General features: G+C 29.8%; 1 protein-coding gene across 1 annotated transcript in view; it reads left to right on the forward strand.

Moving 5' to 3' along the window:
• The window catches only part of LOC145325062 (irregular chiasm C-roughest protein-like), a 91,059-nt gene that overhangs the window by 30,466 nt on the left and 48,150 nt on the right, over positions 1-12,443 (forward strand). The window contains exons 3-4 of the mRNA XM_080167928.1: positions 3,009-3,077; positions 3,457-3,526. Of these exons, the coding sequence (XP_080024054.1) occupies positions 3,009-3,077; positions 3,457-3,526 (139 nt within the window). The remainder of the gene's footprint in view (positions 1-3,008; positions 3,078-3,456; positions 3,527-12,443) is intronic.

The following is a 12,443-nucleotide window of genomic DNA, read 5'->3' on the forward strand; positions in this document are numbered from 1 at the left end:
TGTTAGAGATAATTAGGAGATACAAACCTATAACAATTATGGAGAAGATTCGCTACTGAAAATCTAAAATCTGGCCAGATCAAATAAAGATTATCAAATAATACCATTAATGAACATATCTATTGTTTTTTACCAAACCTTTGAAAACTAGAAAAAATATGCCATAAGTAGCGGAGCAACAATTATAGATGAAATAAGATCATTTTATGGCTAGTTTAAGTAAATACCATTATGATAATTGGTATAAATTAATTTCAGATATAAAAAGAAACTTTAATTAAAACCCCTATTGTATATAAGCTGCATTACTGAAATAAGATACACTAATGTATTATTAGTACTTGGATCTTACATCAGATTTTAATGTACTCTAATTAAGTGAAACACGCAGCGGGCCACATTAAGTATTCCCCCTTCCACCCCCTTTACCCAATCCCTTACAGTCATACTGGATCAACGAACTGAGCAATAAAAAAGTTCCATGCTAGCAAGCTAAATTGACATCATAGTTTCCACGTATATTCTACATTCATTGGGGCAAATGGACACACTACATTAGACCCTAGTTAAAGAGAAGCCCCGCATCTAAAAACTCTACGCCCCCTTCCTTCTTACTCAACTATTAAACTCCCTCTTTGTTTCTCCCCTATACTTAATCCTTATTATAATTTTAATATTTTAATCCTTTCTTTCTCATAAAATTGAGCCATTAGTAAAAATGTAAAAGTGTTCTGCAGAAACAACAAAGGAATAGTTATTAATTGCATTGTATTATAGACAGCTTTCAGCAGATATTAAAAAAGAAAAAAGAAAAACTGGTATCAATTTTACCATTTTTATTTTAATATCCGTTGGAAATTGTCTATAATACGATGCTATACATGATATTTCACTATGGATAAGAACAGGTTTTAACGCAACGGAAATTTATCGGTTTCTAAGCCATATGAAAATGTCATTCTCAAATAAAGAAAAGAAAACATGCCTGCAAGAAAAATGCTGTTCGTGTGGTGTTTTTTTTTATATAAAAGGCTTTACTTTTACTTTACTATCATTTTTGTCCTACTTATGAGTTTTCTTTCAGATTTATGAAGCAAATTTATTTTAGATGTAGTAAATAGACGATTTTGAATAAACACTGAAATATAAAATAATCATATACTATCTAAGTTTTTAAAGCTCTTAAAATAAATGCAGATAGTTTGGTTTTTATTAAGTATTAGCAATTTTAAGTAATTGCAATAAAATAATCAAAAACAAAGTATAATTAGACTTGTATATACTAAAGTGAAGCTACTCTATAACTAACTTTGTCAATAAGGGGTTTCTATTCTATATAAATGTAAATATGTTAAATTATTTCTTTTCTGTCAAAAAATGCATAAAAACACTAATTTTTACTTACCCTAAAAGTCTACAAAATTTATGTGTGTCTGTTTCAGGCAAAAAAGCAGCTTTTTCTTTTTCGCCCTAAATAAGCAAAACTCCGTCAAAAATGTAAGAAAAATGCCTGAATTTGGTCTTACTTCCCCCACGTTCCCTTTTCCCTTCCCTTATTTTTCCCGGTTTAATGACTACTATACACTGTGTTGGCGAGACGGTACAACCATATTATATTCTTACTAATACTATGGTTTTACTCCGAACTTTTGGGGATAAAGGGGGGTGGTGGAAGGGGAGTATGGTATTGTTTGTAGTTTTTTGGGGGTTTGAATAACGGAGGGGGGAAATTAAAAGGGAGGTGAAGGTATAATAAGGGTGAATTCTCCCAAAAGGGTTAAGGGAAAGGGGGATTTTCCATGGGGGTGGGTGGTCCATAACTCCGAACAATATTTAGTAGTATTCAGACTTTTGATTCATTCAAAGCGATCACAGTGAAATTTTCAACAACAAAAAATGATAACTATAAAATTGTGAATAAAAAGTGAAATGATCTAAAAATAAATGTTAAACAACTAAAAGTAAAAATTATCAAAAAAGTGACTTTTCTAAAGCACAACAATGCATTCTACATTAGAAGCAGTTATATTGTTATTATTAACTTGTAGCAGTTATTTTGAGACAGTTGGTAGCAAGCAGACGTGGATCACACAGCCGCAGTACATGGAGGTGAATCCTGGCAGCAGCGTAACCTTGTCATGTCTGGTTATGGATAAACGTGGAGATTGCAGGAATGGAATATTATAAAAATTGCCGTCAAAAACAGTCTTTTAAAAAAATATGTTGCTCCATTCAAAAGCTTTTAGATGCTAGAGATTAGCCGAAAAGTTGCAGGCAAAATTGTTTTATTTTTCACGTTTTCTTCCCTTATTGCTGATAACCAGTTTTGTTAGCCCCGAGTCGACGAAGACTCGGGCAAACAAAACTGTTTTTATTTTGATATTCGTGGAAAATTTATGTAATACGATGCTATACATGATTATTCAGTATGGCTGAAGACTGGGTTTAATCGGTTTTAAGCCTTACTGGAAAAATGCTTCCTATCGTTTTGATTATTGTTTTTATATTAATACAATAACAGCACAAAAGTTTAACAGGAATTATGTCGACCAAATGTAAAATATTCCATGTTGCACTAGATGGGAGAGAAATAGCCTACCTGTAGGGGCATACCCAGGAAAATATGAATGGGCCGGCGATCAGGAATGGATATACATCAAAATTTTATAGAATATTATTAAATTTTGAATTTAATTAAATTAGTTTTTATATGAGTAAAAATTAAAAATATAGGACAGAAATGACAATTTTTGTTGTAAAAATATACTTTTGGTAGCTTATGTTCTTGGGGGATAAAAAAAGCTTGTAGATTAATATAAGTAAAAATGTACCATCTTCTTTTCGGCAAAAGTATACTTTTTAATTCATACCCAATGGGCCTTAAGCTTTTTTATTTTCTATATTTTTATTGATGACCTTTTAAAGGAGTCATCTATTGGCTAACCAAAAAAAAATATTTTATATATTGTGAAAACTGGATATTTTGACCACTATCCACCTTGCTGCAGGCGAAGGGTGACTGTTCCCTGAGGATCAACGAGGCCAGCATTGAGTATGACAATGGCGAGTGGGTCTGTCAGGAATGTTGACGCAATTTTTTTTAACCATTTGCGTTAGAAATATTCTTTAATTTTTGCTATTGTGATTTTATTGCCTTTTTAATTTACATAACAAAACTTATTACATGGAGGGGGGGCAAAATCAGCCATGTGACGTCATAAAAATGAGGGATTATCCATCTCTTTTTGAGGGGTTTTCTTTCCCACTTCTCCTCTCATCTCTCTCATTTTTATGACGTCACATGGCTTATTTTTGAGACACTTTGTCCCCCCCCTTTTTTATATCATTACTGTTTACTAGTTTAATCTTTATTTAAAATGTTGTTAGTCTGTTATGGCTTTGGACAAAATCGTACAAGTTCTTCTAACATTTTGTGAAAAATGCGTCACATATTTACAGGTTACTGCTTCCAGCTTTATGGCGAAAGATACGCTTATGTCGTCCCCTGCCAAACTTATTGTTAGAGGTAAGCTTTTAGCTTTTGGATGGTGCAATTTATAGTCTTTAAATATGTTTTTTACTCCATGATACAGTTTGTAACCTGTTGAAATAAAAGTTGCGCCATTTTTTCACCCCAAAATTAAAATTGAATTTAAACAAAATTTTCTAAACCAGAGTGTTATAAAATTTCTTTGTAAAGATAAAAGTAAAAGTTTAAATTCAATTAAATTTATATTTTTAATTTGTCTTTGTTGTTAATAAGGTTATTTTACATTTTCTTTCTTTTTATTTTATTCTAAAAGGTATAGTTTCATGAAAAAAAATATATTATATAAGCTAGTACTATGTAAGATCTATATCATTGAATTTTGTATTATATAATAGGTATTTTCTTAAAAAGTTAGAAATAAATTGATTTTTTATTATTTTAAGCAAGATTCACTATTTAAAGTATAATAATACATAAAATTTTCTCTTTAAAGATTTCTTTAAGTAAAAAATATGGAAGCAAAATCCTATCAAGTAGGTTTATTTATGATGATAAAGTTATAAAATATGTAACACTTATTTAAGATGATTATCTATCTTTCTATCTATCTGTATCTATCCATCCATCTATCCTTAATATTCCTTGGTCTATCTAGTGCTTAACTATCCATCTTTCTATCTATAACTAACCATCTATCTATCTGTATCTATCCATCTATCTATCTGTATCTATCCATCTATCTATCCTTAATATTCCTTGGTCTATCTAGTGCTTAACTATCCATCTATCTATCTATTTATCCTGCTATCTATCTATATATATCCATCTATCTATCTGTATCTATCCATCTATCTATCCTTAATATTCCTTGGTCTATCTAGTGCTTAACTATCCATCTATCTATCTGTATCTATCCATCTATCTATCTATATCTATCTATCTGTATCTATCCATCTATCTATACTTAATATTCCTTGGTCTACCTATCTGTATCTATCCATCTATCTATCTGTATCTATCCATCTATCTATTCTTAATATTCCTTGGTCTATCTAGTGCCTAACTATCCATCTATCTATCTATATCTATCCATCTATCTATTCTTAATATTCCTTGGATTATCTAGTGCGTAACTATCCATCTATCTATCCATCTATCTATCCTTAATATTCCTTGGTCTATCTAGTGCTTAACTATCTATCTGAATCTATTTATCCTTCTATCTATCTATATCTATCTATCTGTATCTATCCATCTATCTATCCTTAATATTCCTTGGTCTATCTAGTGCTTAACTATCTATCTGAATCTATTTATCCTTCTATCTATCTATATCTATCTATCTGTATCTATCCATCTATCTATCCTTAATATTCCTTGGTCTATTTAGTGCTTAACGAGGGATAATTTTTCTTTCCTTATCCTGACAGAGTATTATATTCTCAGGGATCTAAAGGGATAAGACTATGGCAGATAAATTGATGAACATCCACAATTATGATACAAAAAATTATTGAACACTCAACTTAATGAAACATCCAATCAAAATCCTTTAAAAGTCCCCAAAGTTGTTAATCCAACGAATTAGAAAATGTAATTATAAAACTTTGGGGGCCAATGTAATAGATATTCCATTGTCCCCTCCCTCCATGATTTTTTTCTAGACACAGAGATATGCCACTCCAAGATGAATTATTTTGTCTCCAATTTTCTTGCAAAAAAAATGCAAATTGCAACTTGCTCATTTTATAACTATTTTGATTAAAATAAAAGAATATCCATACTCCTTATTATTTTATCCTCTCTAGACAAATTTTTATAAAGAATTATATTATCAAGAAAAGAACAATTCCATAATTTCAATTTTTTTAAGAAAATAATATAATCTAAGATTGCTTGATATTAAGCATATAGTGGTATACATTTTTTGGGGGGGGAAATATTAAATTAAAAACCTGTAAATATCCCTGAAATTGAATTTAATTTGTCACTAGCGAGATCGTAACAGACAAAAAACCTACCACTTTTTTCAATAGGATTTGTAAGTATTACTCTGCCTGTATAAAAATGATTAGATTGTACTATATAAAATTACTGCTTTGGGAATATTATTAATTTTCTTTGCGGAAAAGACAAGGACAATTTTATTGATACATTTTAAAAAGGAACAAATTATTAAATCTGCTCAGTCATTTTTGACGTAAATACTTTGGTTCAAACTAATAATGTCCAAACATTATAACATAAAGAAGGGGTGATTGTGTTTATCATCATTGGGTGAAAATGTACATAAATCTATTGACCATTGTCTTATCCCCTTCATAAGGTAGAATATATATAAGAAATAATGTTACTGGATCATTGTCAACAAAAAAATCAGGCAAATTAATAATAAAATAAATAAAAATGGTTGTATAAAATGCCCATTTAATCGACATTAAGCAGTTGAAATATATGTCAACAAAATGCTTCCAATTTCTACGGGGATCTATTGATGAGAATCTGTCTGTGAGAAATAGCTCATATTTGTTATTCTGTACGCCCATATCAAGTCTCATAACATAATGAGTAAACTAAATAGGTAATAAAATATAATAAAATAAGTTCTGGGTCTAATTCATATGAAACTGTTATTTCTCCTTTCCCTTTCGGGTTCTTTGAAGTTTTTTTGGACCGCCCCTTGACCCCCCCCCCCCTCTTCCCATGATAAATTTTAAGCCCCCTGGAGTTCTAAATTAACTGTGAGATGATGTTATGGTTGTCAACCCCCCCTCTCCTCATAAAAATGAACTAACCCCTTCCCCCCCCCCATATCATTATGACATACTGTTTTTATATAACATTCTAACCCCCCCCCCCCCCCCTTCAGCTTTTTTAGGCACACCACATGGCCCATTTTTGTTATGCAGTCATTTTCCTCTTTAATCTTTCATCATGCCCCCTAGAAACTGACCCGTTCATAACCCCATTCCCTCTTTTTCAGGCCTTTAATAATCGCCCGGGAATCGCTTTTTTTACATTACCCCCCCCCCCCCCGTCTTGGTTCTAACATGTATGGTCTAATTTTCTATGCTCATAATATATAGATATGTGTGTGTGTGTGTGCATGTGTGTGTGTGCATGTGTGTATAGTCTGTGTGTGGTCCACATTTCTGTGTAATAACAGTATTACAGGGATAGGATAATGAGAGATAAATGAATAATACCCATAATATTTTTAGATTTCTAATAAAAAATTAGAAAATTTGAAAAGTTAATTATTTGATCTACTATTATTCTATCACTACAGCCCTGCTGTAATAATAATCTTTCTCATATTTTTCACGTATGCAACCCCCCCCCCCCTCCCCCCACCTTCCATCTGGTCAAAAAATGATACTTTACGCTTTTCACAAATAAACCTAAACATGAAAGATATAAAATTTCTGGATATTATCTCGAGAAAAAAGTAAATTTTACTTTCAAATTTTGATATAATCGTCAGTGAAGTTTAAATTTTATGGTTTTCCATTACATTTACATGCTAAACTTTGGAGCTTTTATTTGCATGTGTAGATTGTCGATATTATGTCAGGCATGACCATTTTTCATATAATGTCTCCTGTGTATTATGTGAAAATAAGTATGTTTTTTATGTTGATTTTATGTCAGCAATACCAACTTTTATTAAATCTAAATTCAATATTTTAGTACAATTTTTAAAAAGCATTACGATAAAATGTCAGCACTGGCACTTTCAATGGATGCTATAATATGTTAAGTCAAAATAATACCTCTATGTCTAACAGGGAAGTTACATATATGTACTTACACCCTTTTATAATATTGACCATGTCAAATTTTGAATTAGATTTTATTATATTAGAATGAAAAAAATGGTCACAATCACTTTTTAGATCCCCCACACCTTTTAAAATTTGAATATAATTTAAAATAGTTAATATAAAAATAAATAAAAATGTAACCAAAATTGACATAATATTAAGGAATTATCATAATTTTATAATCTAAAATAAAAATAGTATTAGTTCTTAAGGTTATGAAGTTTATAATTTTCTGCTTTGATTCACCTTATGGCAAATATATGGTGACATGGTCGTCAAAAAAGTTTTCGATATTTGTACTTCGTCTTTATTATACTTTCAACGTTTGGCTTTTTGTTGCATGCTTTAAAAGACATATTTGTTATTGTTTAATTTGTCAATTTTTAAAAGTCTTATTTAAGTAAAATATTTTATGACGTATAACTTTTGAAAATTATTTCAGTCGGTCGCGTGACACATACTAGATCTTCGGTCAAGCAAATCAAATTTCTGGCATATGTGAGTTCAAGTGCATAAGAGCGTCTTTAGACATTCTATATGGGGGGTATATGTTTGAAAATGTGTAAAATGTATACTGGCCTGCCATTGGTCATTTCTTTTGACGTCTTTCTTTTATATGCACTTCGAAAATTATATTTTTATAAATATTATCAATTATTGAAAAGTATAATAAACTTTTAATTTGTAGCTTGCTTTACCTTTCTTAATATCATTAACTACGCCCTTGACCAAAGTATGTGGGTTTAAAAATCAAGATAAAGCCTAACATAACTAACTAGAAGAAAATATTGTCACCAATGATTAATTAATGGCTAGTTAGCTAGTTAAGCCACAGCTGTTTTCTGAGTTTTACTAATAAGAAATATTTAAACCTTGTGTATTCTTAAAATAGAATTTTTTGACCAGAGGCACCTGTCGTTTAAAATATCTCAAATTGTCACAATTAGACTTTCAGCAACTGTTTTCTTTTTTTAAAGAAAACTTAAGCTACTTTTATATTGCAGTTGCATTAATAAATGATAGATTGGCATAATTTAGATAGAAAGATATCAAATATGTCGATAGATTGATAGCAATAATAAGACCTAAAGCCATAATAAGGGCATGTATGCAAAAAGAGCCCTGTTTATCCCCTGAAACATGCCCCTTAATGAAAAAGGGGACCCCTACAAGAAAAGTTACTTTATGATAAATTAATATCTTAAGGACGTAATCATGGAATCAATTCAAAACAGCATAATAGTAATTTCTCGCATCGTATTATAATTGTGCATTTTTATATTCGTAGAAAGCTGGTTATAATGCGATGCTAGACATAGTTTTTTCGTATGGATGAGAACCGGTTCCTATCCACCGGATTCGAATGAATACGAGAAAATTTTCAAAAGTTATTTTGAAGATTTTTTTCTATTTTGTTAGAACATCTATTAGTCATTAGAAAGAATTGTGGGCTCTTAGAGTGATCAAAATTGAAGTTTAGATTACCAAAATAAATCATACACACATATGTAGACAGAATAGATAGATAGACATGGATGGGTATAAATCATGGACTTTGCAGGATGGATAGATAGACTTTGGATGTAGATAGATAGGCATAAATCTTTGTTGAAGGATAATTATCGAATATTTAGTTTAAATAAATGAGTTTGCACACTAAGGAGCTTCTCTCTCTTTCTCCCTCTCTCTCTCTCTCTCTCTCTCTCTCGCTCTTTCCTTTTCGCTCTCTCTCTCTCTCTATTTCTCTCTCACTCCTACTCTCTCTCTGTTTTCTCTCTCTCTTTCTCTCCCTCCTTCTTCGTCTCTATTTCTACAAGAACTAATAGTTACAAAACATGAGATTTATGTACTAGAGTTATAATAAGATTCAGTGATAGGTCAATGAAAGTTAAACTAATTTATCAATAATTCCTCAATCCAGGAGAAACAATGTTTTTTTTGTGTAGGAAATACAGTATGAAATATTGTAATGACTTGTGATAAAGTTGAGGCAGAAAACTTTTTATTCCTATGAAAAACTCCCTCCCGAGCTATAATCTCTATAGTGGACAACTTAATTTTGTAAACCTGAGAAGCGAAAGTCATCCTATTTGCCCAAATCTTTACATGACTTTACATTTTCCTTTCAACTAAATTATACAATAATAGGTTTGGAGAAGCTTTAACTTTAGGTTTAGGTGTTTTAAAAACTATATACAAGCATAAAAACTGCCTTTTTTGCCTTCAAATTCAACTTGACAATTAAGTTGTTTGAATTGCTATTTTGGAATATTGAAAAATTTGCATTTTTAAGGCTAAAAGAATTTTTATCTACCAGTAACTTTTTGTCACCATTTGATGTCTTCTAAAAATATGGGTTATATGGGCAAAAACATCCAGTGTTTTTATAATTAAGTAAAAAATTTAAACAAAATTATTTTGAATAGTTTGGTCGAAAATCTTATTTTTATTGCTCTGATAAATTAATGATTTTAAGTAGCATTTTTTTATCTCACATGTATGTTTTTTTTCTGGCAGTTTTGTAGGACACCTGCAAAAAAGTGGCAGTTTGTGGCTGCTTTATCTGTTCTTATGGCCTTAACAAGATTTTAGAGGATTTTATTCTTCCATATCTTTCCCTTTTATAGAATAAAACCATTCTCTTAAAACCCTTTCCCCTTGAATAACATTAGTTTATTCAAAGCAGTAAAAGTTTAAATTTTTCCTATATATTTTCGAAAGAAAAGGGAAAAAATTTAGATTCTCTTGAAAGCTCTAGTTAGCATACAATGTTTTTTTATATTTTGTTGATTGAAAATTGTTAAAATGTATTTTTTGCTTAGAAAATAAACAAAATTTGTTGTTTTAAAAGAATAATAATGTTCCCATAAATTGATGATTTATTACGGGAAGTGTTGGAAAAACTATACTACATGGTAAAATTTATTTATTATCTTATGGCAAAACTTCACACATAAAATGTCATCCTAGACCGGTCTATTAACTGGATATTAAGGGCGAAATAAGAAAATATAATCATAGTTCAAGATTTGCTTTAAAAATATAGTGGAAAGCCAATGTCCATTAATAGGACACCATTTTATTTATTTACCAATTTAATTTTAAATTCAAAAAGTCTTTGAATCTTGAAGCTTAGTAACTGCTTATAATACTTATAATTATAGAATTACTGCTCTATTATTACATTCTTAATGACGCACAAATGACTAAATTTGTGTGTACATATAACATTAAATAAATAGCAGAAAAGTAAATACACTCAGACACAAATTAATGGCAATTCATTAATAATTTTACCACCTAAAAAGTATATTATTTTATTTTCATTATTATTTGCTAAATTCGCTTTCTAGGTTGCGTAGCAATTCCATAACTAGGATTTGTCTGAAAACTACTACTTTTTTATATTAAAGTAGGTTGGTTTTATTATCAAATTACAAAAAATTTCATTTGTTACTGTATTATAGATAACTGTTCTTATTTTAACAAAATTTATATTAGTATAGTAATAATTTATATAGACTGGCCCTGCTATAGCTTGATATCTAATGAAAATAAATTGAACCAATTCAAATATAATTAAAGGCAATTATACTTGTAAGTAATTTGATCATGTAATTTAATATCAACATTAGACTGTCTGTGTGTGTGTGTGGGTTTTGTGTGTGTGTGTGTGTGTGTGTGTGTGTGGTTGTGGGCTTGTGGGTGTGTTTGTATTGCTATAAAGGTAGCGGAAGAGTAATTAGTAATTGAGTTCTTTAATTTAATTCTAATGACCCTTTCGTTTCAAAGATAAATACTAAATAAAAGATAAATTCTAAAAAAGAAACACAAAAGCATTTTTTGCAATTGAGATAATAGCCTATAAAAGCATAAAAGTTGATGCACTCCAGAATGGAATAAGGATTCTTCAAAACAAATAGAATAAAAAGAATCTTTGAAATCTCTGCTTCTTTTTATGAAATGTAGATCTTTGCAACTTTTACTAAATGTTTTATTGCCAATCTCCGTATAGTTCAATCTAGTATACCCAAATATCTATCTATCATATTCTGCAAATAATTTTGCGAAGTTCTATCCCAGTCTCCAGAACAGTTATGGATGCCATTGGGGATCAAAACTTTGGAAAACTTTGCATTGTAAAACAGGTGGCAAAATTTGTTCACAAACAATTGGCGGAATAAATTTAAATCAAAATTTATGCTGCTGAATAAATTTTAAAGTATAAACTTGTAAAGAATGGTTGAGAATGTTAATATATAACCTCCCACTCACCGCTGGTCCAATTGGGCTCTACCTATAAGGGAATATAACTACCGTCTGATCAAGGTTTTAGGCCATTTTGTTGGTGGGTAAAGTTTTTTTTATTTCAAAAGTTTTAAGCCTATGATTGCAATAAAGCAGAGTAATCAAATAAATTTAAATTGAATTATTATGTTCTATTAACCTTTGTTTTTAAGGAGAGATATTTTATCTAAAGAAAAATTTTTTTAGAATCACTAATAGGTAATTAAAGTTTTGCTTTATATTTCAATACTCAATAGTTTTTCTTCAATAAAGATATAACTTTCAAAGAAACAATTAGAAATAAAATATTTTATCCTGAAAATTGTAAGCAATCTTATCTACATTCCAAATGAAAATTTGTTGTTTTCTTCATGATTTTAATCTTGATATTATTTATCTTATCTACATAAGTTAAATAAGAGTAACAACAATCTTCATACTAAAACATTTTTCTTTTCAAACACTTTTTCAATGATTCTAATGTCTTAAAAGTAAATAAAGATTCAGGGGAATAAAAAAGTTTTAATAAATTTCAAGAAATATACGGATTGGTTAATGTACTTTTTAATGATGATTAAATCAATAGCCATGAGTAATTTAATGGTTAGAGAGTCTAAAATACAACATGTACTTTAGAAATACAATGTTTAAACTGTATAAATCTTTGAAAAAATCTTGGAGGCCATAAAAACTTCGTGTAAACATTGTTTGTTGTACAAGTTTATACCAATGTTTGGGTGAACTGAAAATAGTTGCCGAATGTGTACGCAGTTTCCTGGGTGTTTCCTCATCCTAGCTCAATATTTTCTACTAGCTACAAATCTTCAAACTTCCCTTAAAAA

This window comes from Acartia tonsa, chromosome 1 (genome assembly GCF_053477335.1).
Source record: "Acartia tonsa isolate MP-2025a chromosome 1, ASM5347733v1, whole genome shotgun sequence".
Taxonomy (NCBI): Eukaryota; Metazoa; Arthropoda; class Copepoda; order Calanoida; family Acartiidae; genus Acartia; species Acartia tonsa.